We start from the raw sequence: 26311 nt of genomic DNA on the forward strand, positions 1-26311 counted from the left end.
CAGTAACTGCATGCATTTCTGTGAAAGTTTTAGGGGAGAACCATCTGCTCCAACAAAGCAGGCACCTCCATTCGATGGTCAAGGGCAGTGGTTTGCAACACTAAGTAGCAAGGCTGGGAAATCTGTCATCCGAAAGTTGCACTACATACATATAACAATGCCAGCGTCATACTCCTTTTTATGAATGGGACTCGCCACGAAATGTGGGCAGGGCTATGCCAGACACCATTTTGGCCTGAACACATTGATCCCACATTATTTCGTTTCAGCACTAAATGGATAGGGCCATAGCTACAGTAATGTGACATGTGGCTTGTTAACTCCCAAATAGTTTTAATGGGATGAGGGGCACTGTCTACTCAGCAAAGTAGCATACACAGGATTTTCAAGTGTCACTTTTGTTTGTTGGTTTCAGTTTTAAGCCTGCATCTCTGCTATTAATCCTAGAAAACATAGGGTTGGATCCAGACGTCATCATAATTAGAGTAAGTTAAAATAGTTACGACTTTAAGTCCCACTGATTTCAATAGGTCTATGCTAAGCATGACTCATCCTGGATCCAACCCATATTCTTTATACATACATTTATGTCCATCTATTGATGTCCTTCAATGATCACCTCAGTTTATACATTAAGCCCCAGCTGACTTTGCAGATCATAAGAACTGTCTTGCTGCGCCAAATGAAAGTTCTACCTATTCCACCACTCTGTTTCCCAAAAAAGTCAGCCAGATTGGGCATGAACGTGATGACAGCCTTCCCCTATTAGTATCAAGCTCAGCATCTGTTATTCAGGAGGTATGTACTATATAGTGTCTGTACATGGGAGATTTGTGGCCATGGCTAATGAACAGTTATCAATCTTCCGTCCATGAACTGGCCAACACCACACCACAAGTAGTTTCCGGACTTAGTCGTATTTTGAGCAGACCTACTGAAATCAGTGGAACTTAAGTTGCTCATAACTAACTCAGCCCCACTGATTTAATGAGTGTACTCTTGAGTAGGACAAACTATTCAACGTACTGAATTTCAGGGACATGTTTCCACATCACAGATAGAAGATGCCAACAGAGGACTAAAATAGGCTACAAGTGTTTGTGGCTGCTTAGTCTCTAGTCATACAGGGCATTAACTTCCGCTCTTTGGCTTCCATAATGGGTAGTTCATCTGGAATGCAATAGTGTTTTTAGTCATGAATGGAGGAGCACAACACACATGCCAGAATTCTTTCCAGTGGTAGCTTAAGTCTTTATGATTTTCTTGTCAGGAAAGGAAGCCATGCCTAATAGTAGCTTCTTAATGGAATACATTTTCATAAAAGTGTTGACCAAGTGAAACTTCAAGATTACATTTAAATTCTGACCTGTAAGTCCCCCCCCCACAAAAAAGTCCTCCCATAAAAAAGGAGGCAATTTTTCATGTAGAACAACAACTGAAATAAAAAAAAGTTGCAATATGTACTAACAGGGATGAGGAACTTCTTAATTTCTTCCAGCGCATGTCCCATTCTGGCATATGCTTCTGCTGGTGGGGCAAACACTTCAATTAAAACATGCAGGTCATCATTTAAGTGGAAGTACTTTGCTTCTCCACTTTTCCTCAACTCTTCTTCCTGGGAAGACAGAAAGTAACGTATATAGAATCATCATATGGGATAGAAAAACATAAAAGCAAAGGTTTCATTAAAGTTTGGTGCAGCTTATGTACCATGTTAACTGTGCATTTCTAACCCTTCTCATTCAATCTCATACCAATTAACTGAAGCCTGTCACCATGACCACAGATGGAACAGGTCACACGGAAGGCCATTTTACAGATTACAAATTACAGTGTACACAGAAAGGTACATGCAATGTATACTCATGTCTAAAGCAACTACACATACCTGGTTAACCACAGGTACGGACAGTGCACATATAATGAGTACCATGGCCAACTGACAATTTTCAAATGGGCAATGGGGGAACGCTGTCATTTGAAATGCAATACACTTTAATCCATAATATGTGGACCGAAGAATTGTACCCAGCCTCTCAGACCAAGCCCAATATTCCCCATCCAATACTGAATGTCCACAATGGATCTCAATCGACAATTAGCAGATATCAAGGATTAATATTTATCTCTATAGCAAAACAGCAGCAGGCCCCAACCAATCAGAATCACATTTTATTTGAACTGAAATTATTAAAACCATGTATGAACATGCATCATTTTAATTATGATATTGCCATTCCCCAATGTGGTGCCCTCCAGAAGTTCTGACTAAGTCTCATCATCTCCAGCCAGTATGGCAATCGTCAGGGGTGAAGGGAATTGCCATCCAAAATAACTGGAGGGCACCATGTCGGGGGAAGCCTGTATTATATCAACAATGGGGGGTACTTACCTTTTCCAACCTCTAACCAGGTTCTGTGGAATTTTTTGTCACAAGATAGCCACTACTGATAAAATATAAAGCATGAGGATCCCCAATTTGAGAACAGTATCACCTGCTTATTATGCAACTCAGTGAAACATTCCATTGGATTATATGCATGAAGACTACACTGAGAACTGCTGGTTATAGAGTTATAGTATTTTTTATTGTATGGGGACGGACCATACCTCAATCGTAGAGAACATGCTTTGCATGCAGATGGTCCCAGGTTCAATTCCTGGCATATCTAGGTAGTACTGAAAAAACTCCTGTCTGAAACCCTGGAGAGCCACTGCCAGTCAGTGCTGACAATACTGGGCTAGATGGACTAATGGTTTGGCTCAGTATAAGGAGCATATTCCTATGCTCCTAACTTTTATTTTAAAAAAATCACTGTAAGCCACCATGTGAGGACATCCTCTAAAAGGCAAAATATAAGATAACATAAACAAACACAACGACACAAATTGAATCACTCGCCTCCATAAAATGACAAGGGTTTAGACCTAAAGCTATGAACCTACTTGGCCACACACAGCTATACTTTCACAGACCCCCTTAGGAACAGGGAAATACTTTGCAATTGCAACACCATTGCAGTCCATATGATTAATAGAGGCCAGAGCAGGCTGTAATGGTGCACACTTAGCTTCTCAAGCTTAAATAAATCCACCCTGCCCCCAGGATATGTATCTTCTTCTGAAGACTGCCTAATCTCCTTGTGTCTCAACAGAGTCAGCCTAGAGGCATGAGAAATGGATGTCTGGATAAGCCTCAAATTCTGTTGATCCACCTTTCACCATGGTACTCTACCTCCCTATGCATGTTAGAGACTAGCTCAGCCTTCCCCAACCTGGTGCTCTCCAAATGTTTTGTACTACAACTCCCATCAACCCTGACCAGTGGCAAGGCAAAGTGGGCTGATGGGAGTTGTAGTTCAAAACATATGAAGGGTGCCAGCTTGAGGAACGCTAGACGCTAGATTAGCCCTAAGATAAGGGAACTTCAGCGTTTAAGAGGGTGAGTGCTTTTCCCCACAGTGAGCTGCCCTAAACCAAGAAATTCAACATTTCATACTTCCAAGATATTGAATAGGAAGACAGCAAGGAAGTTTCTCAAACTTCTGGAGCTCAGTTCTGGAGACAATTTTCAACGAAGTTTAAAATGTGAGGGGAAAAAACAAAAGATCCACAAGACTGCATGGATAGTGGGGAAATTTTTCTCTCCAGAAAAGTTGAGCTCAGAATCACCTGATGTAACTAACTCACTAAATTCAAACATGCAAGGTTATGGCCACTAGCTCTGATGTCTTTAAAGGAAGACAGATCTATCAATGGCTATTTCACATGATAGCTTAATGGAGCCTCCATGCATGGAAGCAGGGTGCCTCTGAATTGGGGACAAACAATGGGGCTGTCTTGTTTTTTTTTATGGAATGTAAGGAGTTCTGGGCACCCCTTACAGATGGGGATGAAGAGTGGGGTCAAAATGCTCACAACACAGCAATAACATGTTACGACTATGACCTCCATGCCACACTTGTGAGAACCCTAATGCATTTGACCACCTGCTGTTGGAAGAATACTATACTAGGTTCAAGTCTGTCTGACTCAGCAAGGGAATTCTCCTGACTAATGTTATGTTACATGAGACTCAACAGGAGACCAAGAGGTATTGCTCCCTGGATTCTCACCAATACAAACAAGTTCAACATTATACCTATTGGATTAAAATGACTCAGAACAGTCATCAGAAATTAGTAAGCAAGTCACAGCTCCTCTAGTACCTCGTCTTATCTACAAAGCCTTGTTTATTTGAGAAACAATGCTGGGTCAATTCTCCCCTGCTGCCCTCATAACTGTGGGTGGATTTAGAGCCATTTTTGTATCTTCATAAGGTAGGCAATGTGGTGCTCTCCAAATGTTCTGGACTGCAACTCTCTTCAGCCCTAGACAGCATGGACAATGGACAATAATTATGGAAGTTCTACTCAAAAACATCTGGACTACGTTTCTAGGGGCATGGAAGGTTAACAGCTAACTTTGAGCATGTTCATAAGGGTGGATGTTCCTACCCCACACCAAGGGATATCCACCCTTGTGAGCATGCTAATAACCTTCCGTGCCCCTAGAAAACTATGTTCAAGCTTCTCTAGAAATATGTTAGATGTTCAGTTGGTAGATGACTATAGGCTGAACCCATTAAAAAAATCTTTTAGGCTGAGCTCTGACTGAAAAAAGGCTAGATGTTGCCATATTCATGGAAAGTTCATGGGGAAATATGTTGATTGAGTGAAAAAATAAGATTAAATACATCCTGTATTTTTAAATTTCAACTTCAATTATTCTGCCTTTCAGTTTCTGTGAAATGAGATGGAAACTGAAAGGAATCTATCTTCTTCCTCACTGTCCACTAGAGTTGCAAACCAGCTAAGTATTTTACCCTTCTAACCTATAAAACCAGGTGTTCTGCCAGATCCATCCTGGCTCCTCCTTTCACCTGCCAGATTCATCCAGGCATCACCCCCCGACCTATCAAGTTCTGCCCCTTTTCTCACTCAAGGAACTAGTATTTTTTAAAATCAGAAGGTGGCAACCCTACTGCCTACTCTGTGGGTGTGTGAAGTCCTTTGCTATTTTTCTTCTAGACTACTGACTCTTCCCCAACCAGCACCTTCCAGTTTTGCTAAAACTTTTCATTATCATACCACTTTTCATTTTCCAAGTACTTTATTTCCACTCTGGTTCCTCTTTTCTGGACTTCTTCCTTGCCTCGGTTGCTTGGCAACTGAGATACAGAGATACGTAGCAGATGCTATTGACCCTTATGGAACACACATGGTAAGCCAATAGTTGGGGCTAGGGTGCAAGGGTGATCTTGGCAAGCATATTAGGGTCTCTTGTTCCTGCCTGGCTATCTCATCCTTCGTACAAGGGAAGAGAGAGGAAATAAGCAACATCGGAACCCTGGGGGCCGGGAGGGGGAAGCTGCTCCCATGATCATGAAAATCATTGTCAGGTCACTGCAGCTCAATGGGCCGGTTCATTTATTTTATTAAGTGTCTTTTCAATCATCTCATTGTATTCACTGGCTAGAGCACTGGAAGGCAGGAATAGGTTTACTTTTTAATGGGAATTAGATCAAATACTGTCTGTACGTTTTCCATACTAGCTCTAAGAAAGGTGGACATAGAGTAAAAAAAAAAAAGAATTAGGGAGTAGGGGTCTAATATATTCTAGAAGGGGCCAGGGCTGGCAGTCCTTCTTCCAGTCACTGTCCTGTGCACCAGACCATGGATGGCTCAAGACATACTGAACAAAGCAGATTTCATCCTGTGGAGTGGCTCTCTGTCTTCTGCTAGTCTAAGAAAGCACACTGCTTGTTTTGAACTACTCCTGTGTCATGTTAAAAGTATCTTAACAATATTTCTTGTTCTACTTAGCAAGTGTTAAAAATAGTCTTGTACTTTCTTTTCAAATAGGTCCACAAATAGAAGTTTGACTGACTTTTAAAAAGCTCTCCTGTTCGCTCTTGGTGTGTCGTAATTATGAGTTGCTTAGGAATGACAATCAGTACCAGCTTATTGCCGCTAATCTTTTTGTTGTAAAATTTTGAGCATTCAGACTGCCTAAATTGGATGGAAAAGCAAAGCAATCTGATTAGTTGATTAGCAAATTCAGAGCAGGGGAATTAACAAACCATAATTAGCTGTCTAAAACTTGTCAAAGCTGGTAATAAAAACAGCAAAATATATATAAATTAAAACCTCCCTTAATATTACCCTTTTAACTTTCTTTCTTTCTTTCTTTCTTTCTTTCTTTCTTTCTTTCTAATATTACCCTTTCTTTCTTTTTCTATTTGTGACATAAAGCTGGAAAACATTCGAAATCAAGATTTGTATTGAAGAGTTTTAGCAGCAGGTTGTCTTACTTGCACATAATGAAGTAGGCTTTTGAAAAATTAGGGTAATTCTTTACTTATGAGTAGTTTAGGGAGCTCCAGAAGCAGAATGGTTAGGACCCGCAAGAAAGAAATGAACAATGGAAAAATCTAAGCCCACTATCACAAAATATTTCTTAACAGTGAGATCTGTTAGACTCTAATAATCTCCCTTGGGAAACAGTACAAGCCCCGATCTACTGAATAATTTAACACTAAACAAAGCACTGGAAGAAGAAAAAAAGATATTCCACTGAACAATCCTGAAAGACCGAAGATTATCTAAAAGCAGTATCCAAGCCTCAAAGACAAAACTGCACATTAAAAATATAATAAAGTCATGCTAATGTGTGATAGCCAAGTAAACTGAAAAGGAGCATTGCAAACACACTACACTGAAATGCGTTTTAGTTGAAATGCCCAGCAACCAAAGTGGGATTTTAGACATCCTGGTCAGCATTTGTAACAAATCAGTGTTAGCTATAGAATAACTTTACAAACATTGCTCTGCTCAGGATTTTCAATCAACCCAGTGTGGAGCTCTTCTATCAGATGCATATAAAAGTAGGATTTAACATGATCAAGAGCTTAGGACCATCTCAACCATTAATCATCTGAATGGTAACTCACTATATCCTTAGGACAACCGTAAGTCTGCTTGTGCAAACATGAACCTGCTATAGGAAGACTGGGCAACTTGTGGTACCCTAGATGTTTTGGCCTACAACTCCCATCATGGGAGATGTAGGCCAAGACATCAGGAGGGCCATAGGTTGCCCAATCCTACTCTATAGCTTGAATCAGAGGTATATATAAAGCCTTCTGTATTCAACAATCACACAGTGAAAGTGCACAACACAGCATCTTAAGAATCTAAGCTTTCATTTAAAAAGCAAACATATTTCTAGCTCTTAAAACTGCATGTTTCTAGCCCTTAAAATCTGACTATACTTAGTCAGATTTCCAAAGCCCAGGGACAGACTGAGTATGCTTCTTAATTGCCAGGAAAGGGGCAGAGCTTTTACATACCTGTGCAGAATTATATAAGATAGATACACATTTCAAGAAAATATCAAGTCACATAATATAGCTTGGTGCAAAACTCTGATCTTTGTTGTTTTTATTATTTAAAAGAACAGAGTATTTAAAATCTTGGGTATACTATATACTATGCCCAGTAGCAGTGGTTCTCAGTCTTCATAGCAGCTGTCTCTGACTACTGTCAGAGCCAGGCTCGGAGGCTAGAATTTCCATCACACAGCCTGGAAAGACTGTGCTGGTGTTGCACTGTAATAATGCAAGCACACAAGCATGGCTACTCTTCTGCTCTACAAGCCATCAGCCTATAAGCAGTGACCACCAAGTTCTGTGTATCTTTTCCGGATAAAAGAGTTTTAGCATAAGGGAGTTGCCATCTCTCCTTGTGCTAGCCTATATATTGGCTCACATCGCTCTCCTTCAAATATTTATTCATATTGCATTATTTTAGAGATATCTAGATATAACTGTCGCATTTAATGCTAGATTTTTATAAATCCTTTATCTAAACCAGGGATAACCAAGAAAATAGAGGCAATGTGAAGCTGGGCTTGGGTGATGTACACCCAAATTTGAGTTCCCAGTGAGGCATGATAGTCACTGGCTAACATAAATAAGGTCACTCGAGCCAAGCCTGACATTTACAACAACTCTGTGAAGTCAGCTATACAGAACCTTTACCAATCTGAGGCACTAAGAGACTGAAGGGCCCTGAGGACCTTCCCCCACTTGTGCTGTGCCAATCTAGTGGCTCCAAGCACCCTGAAGTGCAATGTGACTGATTAGTTCCAGACTGCCTTCTGGAGGATCCCTTTCAGGAGAGGGGCAGGATGGTCCTTCCTACACTGCACTGTGATTCCAAGGTGCTTGGAGGGCCTTGGAAGTGCAACGTGACATAGACAAGTCATTAGGAGATTTGGGCTGAAGTGTCAACCAGCATGCAGATGACACTCAGCTCTACCTCTTGTTTCCATCTAATGATCCTAGGGAGGCTACTGAACCCCTGAACTGGTGTGGAGGCAGTTTGGGGATATAGGAGGGCAAACAAGTTGACACTTAATCCAGAAAAGACAGAAGTACTGCAGGTAGGAAAACCAACTAATCTGGATAGACGATTACATCTGGTCCTGGATGGGTTTGCACTCCCCATGAAGGACCAAGTGCGCAGTTTGGGTGCGCTCCTGGACTCGGCACTAACTGGGGAAGCTCAGGTGGTGGCGGCGGACAGGAGTACTTTTTACCAGCTTAGGCTGGTAGGCCAGTTGCGACCCTATCAGGAGAGGAAGGCTCTTGTCTCAGTTATTCATGCTCTGGTGACATCCAGGCTGGACTACTATAAGTAAGTGTATGTGGGGTTGCCTTTGAAGATGGTTTGGACGCTTCGGCTAGTGCAGAATACGGCAGTCTGGACACTGGGGGGGCAGGTGGTCAGCTCATGTGGCACCAATATTGTGCCAGCTGGTTGCCACTGTGTTTTTGAGTGTAATTTAAAGTGCTGGTTTTAGATAAGTCCCCAATCTCCTCTTCCCCAACTTCTCCAACAAGAAGTTGGGGCAGGGGTTTGTCCCCAACAGTTGTGCAAGATGGTGTCAGCAGCAGTTTATTTTGTTTTTTCCACTCCAGAAGGCTCCCAACATTTAAGAGGCTTTTCAGGATTTTGCTCAGCAACTGGGGGGTATGAGGCCCAAGTGTACGCACAGCACGTGAATCGCAGCCACTGTCAAGGGAAGTAAGAGAAATTCTAATTCTATTCATGAAATTTTAGTCTGATTTAATGAGGGGACACGTTTGCAGGTTTTACCCACCCTAAGCCTTTGAGATGAAGTGGGCTATCAATCTAAACATCTGTTTCCATATGCTCTTTGCAAGTTGTCCTGTCTTGCTGATCAACCTTAGATTCATATAAGCTTCATTTGACCTGAGGTTAATGAAACTCATTTGATTTGAATCCAGGAATCAGTTCTGCTACAAATTTTTGGTACCATGCCTCAGGAGAACAGAAGGTGTTGTATTTGTAAATTGAAAAACTGACACTAGAACTGTCCATGGATATAAGAGGTCTCTGTGAAATACCTGTGATTAGCTGTCTCCTTCCTCTCTGGATCTAGTCGGCTTGAATCAAAGTCAACCTTTTTTTTTTCTTGCTACTTGGTCTATCTGCATGTCCCTCCAGAATGAGCATGGATATTAATGTCTCATATCAGGGTTTGGCATGTTCTTTCAGCTTAGCGTTCCTGAGAATATGCCAGCCAAAAAAGCTTCCACAGAAAGAACATTAATTTAACATCAAATTGATACCAACATGTTGGCCTTTGAGGGAGATTTTCAGGGTACCTTTCGAAAATTTTGTTGTGTCTGTACACATTTACATTAGAGATGCATGCATGACTTAATGTATGTGTAGGGTAACATATTATAAATAATAAAATTATAGTACAATTATGTGTTCTACTATATCTTAAATTAAAAGCCCAAACAGTTTTTGCTGTTGTTGGCTTTTAAAATCATGTGACCTGATGCAGTCCGTAGCTAAGCTGATGGCTGTCTAGATGGAAAAATGCCATTGCACTGCTCCCCCCTCCTATCTATAATATGATCAACTATTAATATGGGACGTACAGCCATCTTGGGTATCAGTCACAAGGTCCAATACTAAGAGAAATGTCAGGGTCCTTTTACTATCAGACCTGTTTCAGGAGCCAGTGCAAAGAAGACAACTGGAGAGTAAAGCAACACAGTGTACAGCAGGAGGAGAAGAGACAGTGAGCATTGGGGAGAGTAGCAGTGCTAGATTGCAGCAGTAGATGCTTTTTACATCTGCTGGACAGCCGTCTGTCGGGGATGAATTTCCTGCATCAAGCAGGGGGCTGGAGTAGATAGCCTACAAGGCCCCCTCCAATTCTCCAATTCTTATTCTTAATATTTCACATAAGCAACGACCTGGCCTCTCCAATTTACTGGCTCTCCAATTCACTGGCAAGGAGATGTATGTTTGCCACTGAAAACAGCAGCCCACACATTTTCTCTTCCTATTTTCCCCCGGTAATGCCCACTAGTAAGTGTGTGATGTGACATCACCATGTTGCATTTGTCTTCACCCCACACAGGTCACACACTTTGTATTACTAGACATTACCAATGGAAAGGAGGAGGATGGCTGTTGATTATGGAGACCACCATCTCCACCCCCATTACGTTCCAGCCAGGGATACAATTGTCTGTGTCCATAAAGTAAGCACAATCACTGAGGATTTCCTCTGAAGATAGGAAAACAGTATGGGAAGAGAACAAGCATGTGTGCAGAATACAAAAGGAGATGGGGGAAACACATATACCTTGATTTGTGTTTGCTTTGACTCTCCCCAGACTACACTAGGATCAGCATAGAAAGATACACACAGCAGTACAGTGTACACTAATGATCTTCAGCTAGCAATTTTACCTTTGCTTTGTCCCTCATGGATCCTTTTCCCAATATTGACATTTTTGTCAATGTCTCTTCTTGCAAGCGCTTCAGAGAATTGCCACGTGGGCCCAAAAGTTTCCCCACAAAGTTGAACTGAAAGACAAAATAAGCAACAAAAAGCAATAAAAAACTACCCATAGTGCTGAGGAGCTGTAAGAGGGACTTAAGATTCTTGCCAGGTATGAAAAATGTTGCTGAAAACAGCATTTAGCTGTTTCTGCAAAATAAAGAAGTGTACTTGGTTGTAAATTTTACAGCCACTGAAAAAGGGGAGGGGGGAGAACAGACATGGAAAATAAGTTACCACAATTTCTGTGGTTATTCCACAGCAAACAATAACTGCATTAAAAATTTTGGGATAGTAAAAAAGCTGCATAAGAGCAGAGTGGAAAGAAGCAAAAAGAAAAATGTAGGAACCTGAAAGTAATGATAATATCCATACAAGACTGCAGCCCCAATCCAGACAAAATTAATTAACTCGCATCCATTTGCTTTATGCATTTTGATGGAAGGTAGATAGACATAAGCTTGAATCTTAACAACTATGAGCAGAAGGAAGCTTTCCTCTTCCTTCTTCCACCCCTGGAGCCCCCTGAAAAATCTATCTGGAAGGAAAGTGCAGGATGGGGTGCAGGATGCTGCTGGTAGTGCGTAAGGCTAAGCTTGTGCAAGATGCCTCTATCCGATTTGGAGAAAATTTCCTCCTTTAATGAGCTCCCTTCTACTTGTGGTTCTTAGAATCCAAGCTGCCATGTTCTTCCCTTATAGCATTACTCCTTCTTCTTTCTAACATTGACATTTTCATGACAAGAAGTACAAACCAGTGAGGTAAAAACTGGTTTGTACTTCAAGCGGGAAGCCAACAAGGGTTTGTTGTTTTAAAACAGGGGTGGACAATATGTAGCCTGCAGGCGGCCTCTGCCGTCACCCCCCCATTCATTAAAACATTTAGGGGGAGGGGGAGGTGTCCATACCAGCTACAGAGCACCAAAACGGTCAAAATTAGCTAATTAGCTTGTTTGCAAGTTGATTTTGCTCCTTTCTGCATTCCATAGCAACTAGGGACAACACTTTAAAAATGTTTTTATTTTTCAGTGCCCTGCATGGGGGGGAAGTTTCAGGCCACTAAGGAAGGTCGGGAGGGGGACAAAATTGACCCCAGACCTCAAGCAGCATGTACTTTTCTGTTTGATCATCTTCCTTTTTTATTTAACAAAAACAAAATACTGCAAAACGTTTAAATAAGAGTTGCAAAGCTACTCTTGGGATTGAGGAGGAGCAGTGGTGGCAGAAGGACCTGAAATCACAGCATGAGATAACAAATGGTCTTCACAGGAAGAACTTCTCTATTCCAACACAAACTTGCAGAACCAGGACCAGAGTATGGCAGATGGGTAAAGGAAACAGGGTCTTTTCAGCTGTGGTGCCTACGTTGTGGGAATTTCTTCCAACTGAGGCCCGCCTGGCTATGAGCTGTTTCTTCAGTGTTTTTCCTTGCTGCAATCTATTATTTATTTTCTTAGTCTTTTTACTTATTGTTTTCAGATTTTATTTAATTCTTGTATACTGTTAGCCACCTAGGTGATCTTGTGCTGAAAACGTGAGATTAAGATGTTTTCACTTTTAGAACTGCAAGAGATCCTAATCATGGATCGTGCGGGTGCATAGGGGGGAGAAATGACGAGATGACACCAATAGAGTTGGGATAAAACTGGGCCACATTTATTGACATATTACAATCTGTGAAGGAAGCACCAGTGGGCGCATAGAAAAACAAGTAATCATGAGAGGTATCGAGTGAGGCATTTGTCGTCTGAGGCGTGGCGTCCACCGTAGCCACCCTGCAGATCAATCCACCCAATTCTGGGCTGGGAGACCTTCCCCTGTCACCCCCCCTCAAGCCACGGAACCCGAGTGGGTGAGGAGGGTCGGCCTCAGAGTTAAGCCGTATCTCCCAGCTCGGGGCCACGAAACCAGGAGCCGAAAGCCTCAGGCCTTACCAGCAGTCACCTGAAACGGTGCCCATGAATGCTCACCTGTCCTCTCCCCCAGTGGAGTGCCCGCCCGGAGCCGCCACAGGAGATCATGAATGGGATTTTGCTTCTACTGAGCTACATAATTCTCGGATACCACATCTTAAAAGTAAGGGTAGCTCTATTTTATTTAGTGTCCAAATACTTGATGTGGGTCTGTCATTCTTGATCCTCTAACCAGACCCTTGAACTCTGATGAAAGTGGCCTCTGGATCATTAATGCTGCATAACTTGGCTTGAGCCCTGATGGGGCTTCTTTCCCCCTACCTAAAGGTATCTCAACCCCTTCACTAATAGAGGGGAGGTCCTCAAAACATAAAATTAATTTCCTAATCCAAATAGTTTCCTTATCCCATGTTCAAATATGCAGAAGACCAGAAGTGACTAGTTGTGAAGTCTACAAAGAATTGGTGACTGGCAAACTCAGCTGGCCTGATCAAAAATGGGCTCATGTAAAACAATTTTGAACAATTTATTCTAAAAAAACTACTTCCTACCCCTGTCCCTTTCTCAAATTTACCTGGCAGCAGCAGCCAACAGCAGTGAAGGCCTCTATTAGGTATATGCTCTCAGCATTATATGTAGTTGCCAGAGACCATGGAAAATATGTCCACAGTTCTCAAGACCTGCAGTGTCAGGAACCATAAAAACTATGTTTCCCATCGATCATGACAACCAGAGATATTGCCACACATGCTCATGACACTCTCTTAAATAGAGGCTCCACTGCATGCCCCCATTACCAACTAATAAGCTTGAAGGGCAGGAAGTGAAGAAAAAGCAAAGGCTCAAAGCAGTGGGGGGGGGGCAGTGTACCAAAACAAGCCCATTTTTAATTTGGCCTGAACTCCATTCGGATGCAGGGAAATGAGAAATTAAAAAATATCTGAGTGTGTTTGTGTGGATGCACTACATCCACACTCAGAGAACACACATACACACTTCGAAGTTTGGTGCCATCACTATAAAGGAACTAATTCAAACATCACAGCCTTTCCTGTTCCAATACTTGTTCTAGGCTTTTTCTTATGCTTGCAAAATAAAGGTTGCAAGGGTTTTAGTGCTTTCCTGCACGTGATCTGACCACTGAATGGATCAAGGTAATTTTAGTGCTAGACCTCTTCTTCTGGGTTTGGTAAGAAAGCCAGCCCTGAAACCTCTTAACAACCGATACAGGATTAGCATTAGCCTCTTCGAATTGCGGGTGGCTACAGGGAGAAGTCCATCCAGTTTTAAAGAATAGGAGATATCTTGAACTGAAGATCTTCCACTGTTTTGTATGCCAAGCCTTGAGGACTGCTGACTGAATTCAACCTTCTTCAATATCTGGGTAGACTGTAATGGAAAGAAGCCTCTAGATTTTAGAAGTCAGTAGTGAAAGATCTCTGAAAATACTATTCTGTATTTAAATTCAGAAGGCTCTCAAGAGGATGTTAGCTCAGAAAAGCTAGCATTGCCAAAGCTCTGCTCTCTTAACACATACGGCCAATTTAGACAAGGGAAATGAAGGGAAAATATTCCTCAACACTAAAGTTGATATTAGTGTCAATAGATAGCCAGATCACTGTGTAAAGGGTAACTTAATATTTAAACAGGAGCTCATGAACTATCAAGGCAGGTATCAGCCAATCTATATTGTCTTACATTTGCAGTAGAAGCCGTCTGACATGCAGTGACTGAGCTGGTCCCATGCTAATCTCTCACAATGATTATTAATACTATCCTGGGAGTACTCTACTGTAAACTGTTGACATATGGCATTTCCCCACATTAGCTCCTCTCCCAAAGTCACCAAGTGCATAATTTTTAGGGTGGGTAAATTTCCCATCAAACTGGGAATATTTAAACTGGGGTAGACCACCAGTGCAGTCCAGATGTTTTTGACTGCAATTCCCAGACTTTTTATTTTATTTTGTTACATATGTATCCTGCCATTCCTACCAGGAGCCCAAGGCAGCATATATGATCCTCCTCCTCTCCATTTTATCCTCATGACAACCCTGTGAGGCAGGCTAGGCTGAGAGTTAGTGACTGGCCGCAAGTTCCCCAGTGAGCTTCATGGCCAAGTGGGGCCTAGAACCCAGATCTCCTGAATCCAGCCTACCCCTAATTTTAACAGTCCTTTTTGAACTATGCAAGAGAAGTCAATGAAAATATAAACCATCTCTGAAACAGACTATCAAGGAGGAATATCAAGCATAGAGAAGAGCAAGTTTTGCTGAAGAATTAGCATGGCTTCTACAATGGTAAGTCCTGTCTTATGTACCTTACAGAGTTCTTGTGTCAATAAGAATGTGGGTAGGAGTGATCTAGTAGTCACTGTGTGCTCGACTTTCAAAAGGCTTTTGACAAAGTCTCTTACAATAGGCTCCTGACTACACTTCACAGTCACGGGATAACAGGACAGATCCTCTCATGGATTGGTAGAAAGTAGGAATAGATGATCAGTTCTCACAATGGAGGGGTGTGAACAGTGGGGCCCCCCAATGTTCTGTGTTGAAAACTGTGCTTTTTAACTTGTTCATTCATGATCTGGAGTTAGGAGTGAGCAATGAGGTGGCCAAGTTTGATGACAACACCAAATTATTTAAGCGGATAAAAGTGAAGAGGGATTGTAATGAGCTCAAGAATGATTTTCTAAACTGGGTAAATGGGCAGTAAAATGGCAAAGGCTGTTTAGTGAAAGGGTAAACTGATTCACATTGCAACAAAAAAACCATATACACTAATGTAAACTCTGCTGGCAGTGACTGACCAGTAAAGGTATACTGGGAATGTGGTGGACAGATCAATGAAAACATCAACCCACTGTGCAGTAGCAGTGAAAAGGGTGAATTTCACTTCGAATACTGTGTACAGTTCTGGTCACCACATCTCGAAAGGGATATTGATCTGGAAAAGGTGGCAAAAAGGGTGACCAAAGTAATATTTACCTATAGAAACATTTATATACTGCTTTTTTGCCCCCATAAGGGCCCCCAAACCAGTTCACAACAATGAAGCACAGTCCTGATACAAAACCACTTTCCCAATTCCCAATTTTATTTATTTATTTATTAAATTTATTAATCGCCCATCTGACTGGTCACCCAGCCACTCTGGGCGATGTACAACCTACCACAAAACAATTTAAAACAATAAAATTTTACCATAAATTTTTTTTTTTTTAAATACCCTAACCCACCCCAAATGCCTGCCTGAACAACCACGTTTTTAATGCACGACGGAAGCTCATTAAAGAGGGGGCATGACGGAGTTCCCTAGGGAGGGAGTTCCACAGAGTGGGGGCCACCACAGAGAAGGCCCTTTCCCTCGTCCCCACCAGTCTAGCTGTCCTAGCTGATGGGACTGAGAGAAGGCCATACGAGGCTGATCTTGTTAAGCGGCCTGTCTGGTGTTGCTGGAGGCGCTCCTTAAGATAGGCTGGGCCGGAACCATATAGGGTTTTAAAGGTCAAAACCAACACCTTGAATTTGGCCCGGAAAACAACTGGTAACCAGTGCAACTCCTTCAGCACTGGAGTGATGTGATCTCGCCGGCGGCTGCCTTTAATCAGGCGAGCCGCCGCGTTCTGTACCAGCTGCAGCTTCCGAACCATCTTCAAGGGTAACCCCACGTAGAGCGCATTACAGTAGTCTAAACAACAGGAGACCAGGGCATGTACTACCGATGGGAGCAGATGGTCGGGAAGGAAGGGGCGCAGCCGCCATATCAGATGGAGTTGATACAGTGCTGTCCGGCTCACAGCTGACACCTGAGCCTCCATGGACAGCTGGGAGTCCAAAATGACCCCCAGGCTGCAGACCTGGTCTTTCAAGGGTAGCCGTACCCCATTCAACACCAGGTCAACATCCCCCAGCCTCCTCTTGTCTCCCACCAAAAGTACCTCGGTCTTGTCAGGGTTCAGCTTCAGCTTATTCCTCCCCATCCAGCCACTCACCGTCTCCAGACATTTGGACAGGGATTCTACGGCCAACCTTGGTGAAGATTTGAATGAGAGGTAGAGCTGCGTGTCATCTGCATATTGATGACACTGCACCCCAAACCTCCTGATGATAGCCCCCAGCGGCTTCACATAGATGTTAAATAGCATCGGGGAGAGGATGGAACCCTGTGGCACCCCACAAGTAAGTGGCCACGGGTCCGAAACCTCCTCTCCCAGTGCTACCCTCTGGTACCTGCCGGAGAGGAAGGACCGGAACCACCGCAATACAGTGTCTCCAATGCCCAACCCCTCCAGGCGGTCCAGGAGGATACCGTGGTCAACGGTATCAAAAGCCGCTGAGAGGTCGAGGAGAACAAGGAAGGAGCATTCACCCCTATCCAGAGCCCTCCTCATATCATCCACCAAGGCGACCAAGGCCGTTTCTGTCCCATGCCCAGGCCTGAAGCCCGATTGAAATGGGTCTAGATAATCAGTTTCTTCCAAGTGTACCTTCAACTGCACCGCCACCACCCGCTCAATCACCTTGCCCAAAAATGGCAGATTTGAGACTGGGCGAAAGTTGTTCAGAACTTGAGGATCCAAGGAGGGCTTCTTTAAGAGCGGTCTTATCACTGCCTCCTTGAGGGCTGATGGCATCACTCCCTCCTCAAGGGAGGCGTTCACCACTGCCTTGATCCCCTCACCCAGTCTCTCTCTGCAGCTCATAATGAGCCAAGATGGGCAAGGATCAAGTAAGCAGGTGGTCGGCCTTACAGATGAAAGCACCTTGTCCACTTCATCAGGAGGAAGAAGCTGGAACCGATCCCACAAAACCGGTTTGCCACAGGCCGACGCCTCTTGCTCACTAACTGTATCCACAATGTGCAGAGTAACACACCTAATCTGATCAATTTTATCTGCAAAGTGCCTTGCCAAAGCCTCACAGGAGGCCTTAGAATGCTCCAGTGGTTCCGGAGCCACAGGACCGACCAGGCTGCGGACCACTTGGAACAGCCTCCTGGGGCAGCACTCTGCAGACGCGATGGAGGCAGCATAATATTCCTTTTTTGCTGCCTTCACCGTCACGCGATAGGCTGAAGATATAGCTCTAGCCCGTGTCTGATCGTCCTTGGAGCGAGACGTCCGCCACCGGCGCTCTAGCTGTCTCACCTCCTGTTTCAGAGCTCGTAACCGCGGATTGAACCATGGTGCAGTCCGAGCCCTGTTCAGGGGGAGAGGGCGTTTCGGAGCCACCCGATCTAATGCCCCAGTGATTGCAGCATTCCAGCCACCCACCAGGGTCTCGACCGAGTGGCCGTTGGCATGCCCCAGAGAATCCCCAAGCGCGTTCAGGAATCCATTTGGATCCATAAGACGCCTGGGGCGGACCATTTTAATGGGTCCTCCACCCCTGCGGAGGGGTTGTGGAACCGAGAAGTCCAACATCACCAGATAGTGATCTGACCATGACAAGGGGGTGGTGGATATACCCCCGACTTCCAGATCACTCCCCGCTTCTCCAGAAACAAACACAAGGTCTAGTGCATGACCGGCTACATGGGTGGGCCCAGTTCGAATATGGTGCAGCTCCCAGGAGGCCATGGTCTCCCCGTGAAGTCCCGAGGTGCTCCTGTGAGGATGGCCTCCGAATGTACGTTGAAGTCCCCCAACACCAGTAAGTTAGGGGACTGTACACGCACATCAGAGACCACCTCAAGCACCTCGGCCAGGGAGTCAGTCGTGCAGCGGGGTGGACGGTACACGAGCAGATTCCCCAGACTGCCCTTCGGGCCCAACCTCCAGTACATGCACTCAGCAACCTTGGTCTCCCGGAGAGGGGGTCTGGTGAAGACCAAGGACTCTCGGTAGATAACAGCCACTCCCCCTCCCCGATCCCCAGCCCTCGGCTGCTGTGCATAGGAAAATCCAGCTGGACACATGGCTGCAAGGGTTGGAGCAGCAGCCTCGGCCAGCCAGGTCTCCGTAATACATGCCAGGTCTGCACCCTCATCCAGGATCATGTCATGGATGAGGGAGGTTTTCTGGGTAACAGACCTGGCATTGCAGAGCAGCAAACGAAGGCCAGAAGATGGGGTCACGCCTCCCCCAGCCATCCTTTGGCTCTGGACAGGCCCGGAGCAGGGGACAGATACTACACATCTCTCCCTTGTTCCCCTTACTTGGCATGGCCTGCCCCTAGCGCTCCGCCAGCGCCTGCCGCCCAGCCTCGGTATGTTCTGGCCCCCAACACTCCCCCCACTGCCTCCATCAGGTGGACACATGCCCCCTCGCTCCCGCCTATCAGGCAGGCTACCCACCCCTAAAAACACAACAAAATCCCCCCCAACAAAATAAAACAAACAAACAAAACAATTAAAATCCCCTTAAAAATGCCAGGCAGGAGTCCACAGGGAAGGCCTGGTGGCGGTGGCGGCGGCGGCAGCAGGCCCAGCAGCAGCAAGCACGCCTCTTCCCTAGTGGTGGTGGTGGTGGCTTCTCCTGCAGGCCCTGGCTCTCCCAGGCCACCTCAGCCAGCCAGCTTATGTAGCCCCTCCAGGGAGGGGCAGGTGGAGCAGCACAGCTGGCTCTGTACCTGGGGGCCTGGTCCTGCAGGGACTGGCAGTCTGCCAGGCAGAAGTCCACAGGGAAGGCCTGGTGGTGGTGGCAGCGGCGGCAGCAGCAGGCCCAGCGGCGGCGGCAGCAGGCCCAGCGGCAGCAAGCACGCCTCTTCCCCGGTGGTGGTGGTGGTGGCTTCTCCTGCAGGCCCTGGCTCTCCCAGGCCACCTCAGCCAGCCAGCTTATGTAGCCCCTCCAGGGAGGGGCAGGTGGAGCAGCACAGCTGGCTCGGTACCTGGGGGCCTGGTCCTGCAGGGACTGGCGGTCTGCCAGGCAGAAGTCCACAGGGAAGGCCTGGTGGTGGTGGCAGCGGCGGCAGCAGCAGGCCCAGCGGCGGCAAGCACGCCTCTTCCCTGGTGGTGGTGGTGGTAGTGGCTTCTCCTGCAGGCCCTGGCTTTCAATTCTCCCCACTACCACCACCACCCACCTGCCTTCTGTAACATCTTGCCTGAAGAAAAGATCTGGGATCTCAAAAGCTTGCACAACTTTTTTTGGGGGAATTATCTTTTGGTTGCCCAAGGTATTACAGAAATATGGATACTGGGAAATGTCTTGACTGACCACCCAAAAGAGCATCAACAGAGGGTTGTGTCCAACCTCACTTGGAAGCGAGTTCCACAATGGAGAGTTCCACAACTGTCACAGAGAAGGCGACAGTTACCATGTTACCACAAACCACATCTCCCTTGGGGATGGAACACAAAACAGGGGCTCGATGATGACCATGACTGATGGGCAGTTCATGCAGGAGGAGGCAGACTTTCAGATATCCTGGTCCTAAGCCATTTAGTGTTTTGCAGGTAATAATGAATGGCTTGAATTGGGCCAGGAAATGAATACTAAGCCAGTGCAGGAAGACAAAATTGGTGTAATATGATTCAAAAAGTGGACACCCAATAGCATTCTGGCTGCTGCATTTTTCACCAGTCACAATTTCTGAACACTCCTCAAGGGCAGCCCCACATACAGTGTATTGCAGTAATCTAATCTGGAGGTTACTAAGGCATAGGCAACTGTGGCCAGTCCCACCTTCTCCAGAAAGGGATGCAGCTCACACACCAGTTAAAGATGAGCAAATACACTTGGCGCTCCTAGCCACAGGTGCCAACTGGATATCCAGGAGCAACACAGGATCTAGAAGCATCCCCAGGCTGTGAATCTGGTCCTCCAGAGGGGGCACAAACCCATCCAGAACCTATTGAACTTTTACTCCCAGATCAGTTTTTTTCTTGATTAAGCCTCAGCTTGTTAGCCTACATCAAATTCTTCAATGCACGCAGAAACAGTTCAAGATCTCCACAGCCTCCTTGAACCCAGTTGAAAAGGCAATACAGTTGGGCAACATCAGCATATTGATAGCATCCAATTCCATAACCCCAGATGACCCCTTCCAGAAACTACCTGTAAATATGAAATAATATGTGGGAAAGGATGGAGCCCTGAAGAATCCTACAGGCCAATGGCTAACAGGCTGCAAAACAGCACCCCCCAGCACCACCTTCTGAGCACATTCAACCATATAGGACTGGAGTCACCACAACATGCTTCCCGGAACCATACCAGCCAGACATGGTTGATGGTGTTTAGAGGTTCAGCAGAGCCAACAGGGGTGTGCTCCCACTATCTAGCTCTTGGTGGAAGTCATCCATCAAAGTGACCAAAACCTGCCCAGTCCATAACGCAGGCCTGAACCCAGATCAGAAAGAATCCAAATAATAAGTTTCATTCCAGAATGCCTGGCACTGAGTAACCACCACTTGTTCTAGCTTATTTAAAAAATATATATTCGTGACTGACTGGTAATCATCTAGGATGGTAGAGTTAAGTAAGGGCTTTTTTAACTAAAGGTCTCATAGCTGCCTCATAGGAACACAGCCTTCATCTAAAGATGTATTTAGAACCTCCACCACCCATGTGGGCACTCTCCCTATAGCAGCTTTAATCACCCAGTATGGACATGGATGTAATCAGCAACTGGTCTGTTTTAGTCTTCCAAGAAACCTGTCCACATCCTCAGGCTGTAAAAGTTGACACTTATCCAAAAAAAAAAAATAGGACAAGTAGCCATCCCAGGCACCACCACAAATCCTGCTCTGAATGGGGAGTCTAAGTCAGAACAGATGTGACTGGCTTTAAGCAAACCGCTTTGAAAACTGGCCACAGTGGGCTGCCAAGGTCCTCTACTTTGGGAACTGGCTTGTAACAATCCATTCATTACTTGGAACAGCTCCACTGGCTGACCCATGGAACAAACCCTACAATGGGCTCTAACCCATGTCTGGTTGAATTCATCCCAAGCCTTTCTCCACCTTCACTCTTAACCATCTACCCAATATTTTCACTGCCCTAAGCACTTTAGAAAACCAACCTTAACAGAGGGAGCCTGGGAGCAATAACTTCAGTTGCCTGGCCTATCTCTTCATTCCAAAGATCAACTAGAGAGCTTCAATAGGACCACACTTCAGTGTCAGGGAAATCCCACCAGAGCACTTGGGTATCCTTCGGGCTTTTTCAGTCGTTGAGGGTAAACCATTTGAATAGGTCTCACACCCTTGAAGAAGTTAGGAGCCCTAGCAAATCTAAACAAAGTAAACTGAAACAGTTAAAAATTGGGTTAAGAGTAAACGGGGACATCATGGTACAAAGTCAATGTCTAAATAGGCTCATGAGTCATGACCTACTATAACACACCAACAGGCAAATGAGGACAAAGATTTACACCAGGGGTTGGGAACTAATTTTTAGCAGGGGAGATGGATGACCTGCCCCCACCAGCCCTCTGAGAACCAAATGACATCAGGGGACATGGCCAGGGAAAGCCCGCATCCAGCGACATTACCCCGACCAAGACTAGGGACAGCCAAAGACAGGATGACATCAAGAGGCATGGCTGTTCCCCCTTCCAATTGGGATGGGGAGCAGAGTACAGGGAAATCCCTACTGTTAACTCTGATCACTGATCAGAAATTTCAGTGGGAATACCCCTTCCCACTAGTCCTCAGGGAGCATGTCTCTGGGAAGGGGCTTCACCTGTGGCCTGGCAGACCAAACTGGCCCATGGGTCAGAGGTTCCCCACCCTTGATTTACACAAATTCACCTGAGGACACAACACGTTCTCCAGTACATAATAACTGTGCATTCCTAATAGGCTTCCTGTTAAATGAACCACACCCTTCTGTAGGAAGATGTTTCCCTAGGGAGGAAAAGCGTAGGACAAATGTTCTCTTGGGCTATTCAATGCAGCCATCTTCTCTCTCCCACCCATCTCTACCCAAAGCTCAGTTTTAAGCAGACCCATAAAACTGCTCTCCGCCTCCTGTTCTTCAAACTGGTTACAAGCACTCATAGATCTCCAACTGGTTAAGGAGCAGCGGTCGGGATAAACAGGCTTCACAATGGAGGGAAGTAAACGGTGGCAGCCTCCAAGGTTCCATATTGGAGCCAGTGCAATTTAACATTAGTAAATACAGCAACAACAGCCTGTTCACATAACCTTAGTTTAAAGCCAAGCTAGCATTACATCTGTTCAGGCCCTTAGCTATCATGGCCTCCCCACAGAATTCTGGGAATCACAGGGGAGCCAGCAAAACATCAGCAACATTTGCAAGCTTCAATTCCAAGTTTCTCTGAGGAAACTCATCACCATTAAGTTAGGGTAGTTCTTGGCGTTTGTTTGTTTTTTTGTAGATATAGCCTCAGACAATTAGTAAGCACATGTAAAAAAAAAACCCTCCAGACATCCGTAATGCCTTGTCAACAATTCCGTTTTATTAGAAACAATCATTGCTTAAAATGGTGCTCCATAGTTAACATATATAAAGATCTACTTTTCAGTTTAATGGAATAGTGGTCAATATATTTCAATCCCTGTCATGATTTAATGATTACAAGGCTTCTTTTGCAGTAATAGAGTAGTCTGAAATACACAGCCAGGTATGCTATTAAGAGAAAGCAATATAAATAAATCTTCAGTGTATTCCTAAATGAGGAATTATTCATTTACAGTAAACCATGCAAGAAATCTATTTCACAATGTCAAGTAGCTACTTTAAGATATAAATCTGAAGACAGAACATTCATACAGACCCAAAATATCAATTAGGAAATATTAAGCTTTAGTTCTGTTACTTGATGTAAGCAATTTGGAAAGCCAAGATATTTTTTTTCATTTTTAGAAGATACACAGCAACAATGTTGCTACTCTTCCAACATAACCGCAGCATTGTGAATAGTGTATACAATCTAAAATATAGATTTCCATGCATAATTAATTGCAGTTGCTGAACTTGTCTTCCCTTTGATATCAATAAAGATATCCCATTCACTTTGCTCACTTGATTCTTATTACTAAGAGGCATCAAATAATAGGGAACTGAAGCTCTTCCTTGCAGAGACAAAGAAGAAAGCTATAGTACAGCTGCCCTAGAACAAAGCACAACATTCACCTTGTGTATTCATCCCTTCAGGTGTCGACAAGTTTCTCAAAACATAACTGACCTAAGAAGAAAAGTTGCCAATGTTGCTCAGTTACATAATTCAAAGATGCAAGCTAATTACCAAGTACAAAACTACATGGGTATCAACTCAGGGTGTACATCTTTCTATACCATAGATGAATTCTGGGAATGGTAGTTCTGGGGTGGTGGTTAGAGATCTCCAACAAAGAATTCTTAACTTCCCCCACCAAATGACAAATCCCAATATTCTTTAGAGAAAGCTCTAATAGTTAAACCAGTATGGAAAAGAGATATCTTTGCAGTACAGGTATTTTGCATTACTATCCTGACTCTAGATTGTTTATGATCATGCTACATAGCAACTATCTCCACTCCCAATATTTAATGTAAAAACATCCAAGGGTCTTGTGGCACCTTAAGGACTAACAAATTTATTCTGGCATAACTTTCGTGGAACATAGTTAAAGGCGTCACTGTTGTTTTTATTGCAATACACTAACATGGCTCCTCTCATACATAAAAATAGTTAATGTATGTCCCACATTTCCATTATAAAAATGCAATACAGATCCATGGGACATACAGATCCCAACTATTTCGCTTTCCTCCACTGTAAACACAGTCCATTTATTCCAGATCCATGAGCAGCTGTGGTTCATTAAAGGTAACACTGCCTATGTAAAAAATGTAAGACAGGAACACTGACCAAAATCATTTGAGAGAATTCAAGGAATGCACAAGGTAATGGAAGATTTTTCCTGAATCATTCTTGTATCCAGCTGAAAGTTTCAGATTACCTATAGCGAGAGTATTGCAGTATTATTTCTCATCCCATTCCAAGACAGAGTCCAGGAACAGGTCTTGGGCTCATGCAGTCCATCATGTACCTCACCCAGCCTTTCACCAAGGCAAACCAAAACAACCAAAATAGGAGATTCTACTGCTATTCAAAAGGTGGCATTTCACTGGACAGCTGGCAAAGTTCTGGGCCTGGTTTCAGTTTCTCTGGTGCCTTTAGATGTAAAACTACATCGAAAGTGGAATCTGCAACAAAATGTTGCAGTGTGAAGTGCTCCTGTTCAGTAATCTAGCAAAAGCACTCTGGGCCAGTTTATACATGATAGCCCATGGGTTAAGCAATCCACAATCGGCTCCTTCATAGGCTGCTGAGCGTGACATGAGAACCCAGACCCTTGGGTTGTTTAGGGGCTAAACAACCCAGCGGTTAACCCAACGACAAACCATGGGTTAACCAGTGGATTGTATAGCCCCTGAACAACCCAGCGGCCTGGGTTCACACGTCGTGCTCAGCAACCTCCTGGACACGGTACCAAGAAATCTGAAAATACAATACAGTTCAAAATAACATTCACAATGAAAAGCTGAAGTAGTGATGATTCAGAAACAGTAGTGAATCAAGTAGTGAATCAAGAAGAACGTGCACTGAACTAGCATTCGTTGTATTCAGAATTAGTGATACAACTTACCTTGGGAAACTGTTTTACCGGAATTAATACTTTTTGTCCCAGTTTCATATTTTTGTTAATCACTACATCAATGTACTTTTCTTCTTCCTTGCCTTCCCCTTTTTGGAATTTATCGATTTCTGTAACAAAAAAGTATAAAACTTGGTTTGGCATTCGTTTTCCTAAATCATTTCAAACACATATATTCTCATTTAAAGAACAGATGAATGACACATTTCATCAGGGCAATTCTGAAAGTCTTTTAGGAACAAAGGAAAACTATTTGTCCATCCAGCCTGCTACTGTCTACTGTGATTGTTAGCAGCACACCAGGGTCTCGGAGAGACCCCATCATCTACTGCCTGATCATTTCAGCTGGAGAAAGAATAAGAATTGCACCTAGGACCTTCTACATGCACTTGTGCTCAACCACTGAGCTATGGTTCTTCCCCATACTTGCACTGCCCTGAGGAATGGAGGAAGAAGGATGTCCTGTGAATCCCAGCTTTCACTGCTACTTAGAGTTCCAAGTACATAATGGCAAAATGCCTTTATACAAAAAGGAAGGCATAAGACTTCATCTGGTGAGTTCCTTTATCCCTGGTTAACTCACATTATTTCCCATATCAAGATTTTTCGAAGACGGAGGTTTCTTATGGCAGTTGAGTAAGAATAAATACAATGAGTTGGATTCAGAGTAAGTTCGTTGCACTTAGGTGCCATGATGTGAAAAGATAGTCATGGCTTAAGTAAAAAACTGACCTAGTAGTTTAGATGAAATCCAGTATGTCTAACTATCATCTCTGGTTTCAGCACTGGCATGGTGGTCCAAAAGCCAGGGCTCATGGGTAGATTTATAGCTACAGATACATTCAAGTCGCACCATAAAACACGCTGCCCCCCTTTTTTAATTGTACAAATAGTACTGTAACAAGAAGCCTTGGTCCA

At 44.2% G+C, this 26311-nt stretch overlaps 1 protein-coding gene and 1 long non-coding RNA gene across 10 annotated transcripts in view; both read right to left on the reverse strand.

Annotated features, from left to right (window-relative positions):
- The window catches only part of KHDRBS3 (KH RNA binding domain containing, signal transduction associated 3), a 131993-nt gene that overhangs the window by 52396 nt on the left and 53286 nt on the right, over window positions 1–26311 (reverse strand). For 7 of the 9 annotated variants that reach the window (XR_014789968.1, XR_014789971.1, XR_014789969.1 and 4 more), the window contains exons 2-4: window positions 25385–25503; window positions 10842–10958; window positions 1469–1615 (exon numbers count right to left, since the gene is read on the reverse strand). Coding sequence is in view for 4 of the 9 variants with exons in the window: in XM_084848738.1 (XP_084704864.1) it covers window positions 1469–1615; window positions 10842–10958; window positions 25385–25503 (383 nt within the window). In the remaining 5 variants the exon portion in view is untranslated. The remainder of the gene's footprint in view (window positions 1–1468; window positions 1616–10841; window positions 10959–25384; window positions 25504–26311) is intronic. The other 2 variants (XR_014789972.1, XM_084848740.1) reach the window with 1 other exon arrangement.
- Window positions 21944–24676, reverse strand: LOC146346586 (uncharacterized). Its single transcript, XR_014789973.1, has 3 exons — window positions 24604–24676; window positions 23886–23937; window positions 21944–22018 (listed from the first exon to the last, which is right to left on the reverse strand). It is a non-coding gene; the product is annotated as an uncharacterized LOC146346586 (long non-coding RNA).

This window comes from Heloderma suspectum, chromosome 4 (assembly GCF_057233095.1).
Source record: "Heloderma suspectum isolate Gila_16-S chromosome 4, 16-S_ref, whole genome shotgun sequence".
NCBI classification, from domain to species: domain Eukaryota; kingdom Metazoa; phylum Chordata; class Lepidosauria; order Squamata; family Helodermatidae; genus Heloderma; species Heloderma suspectum.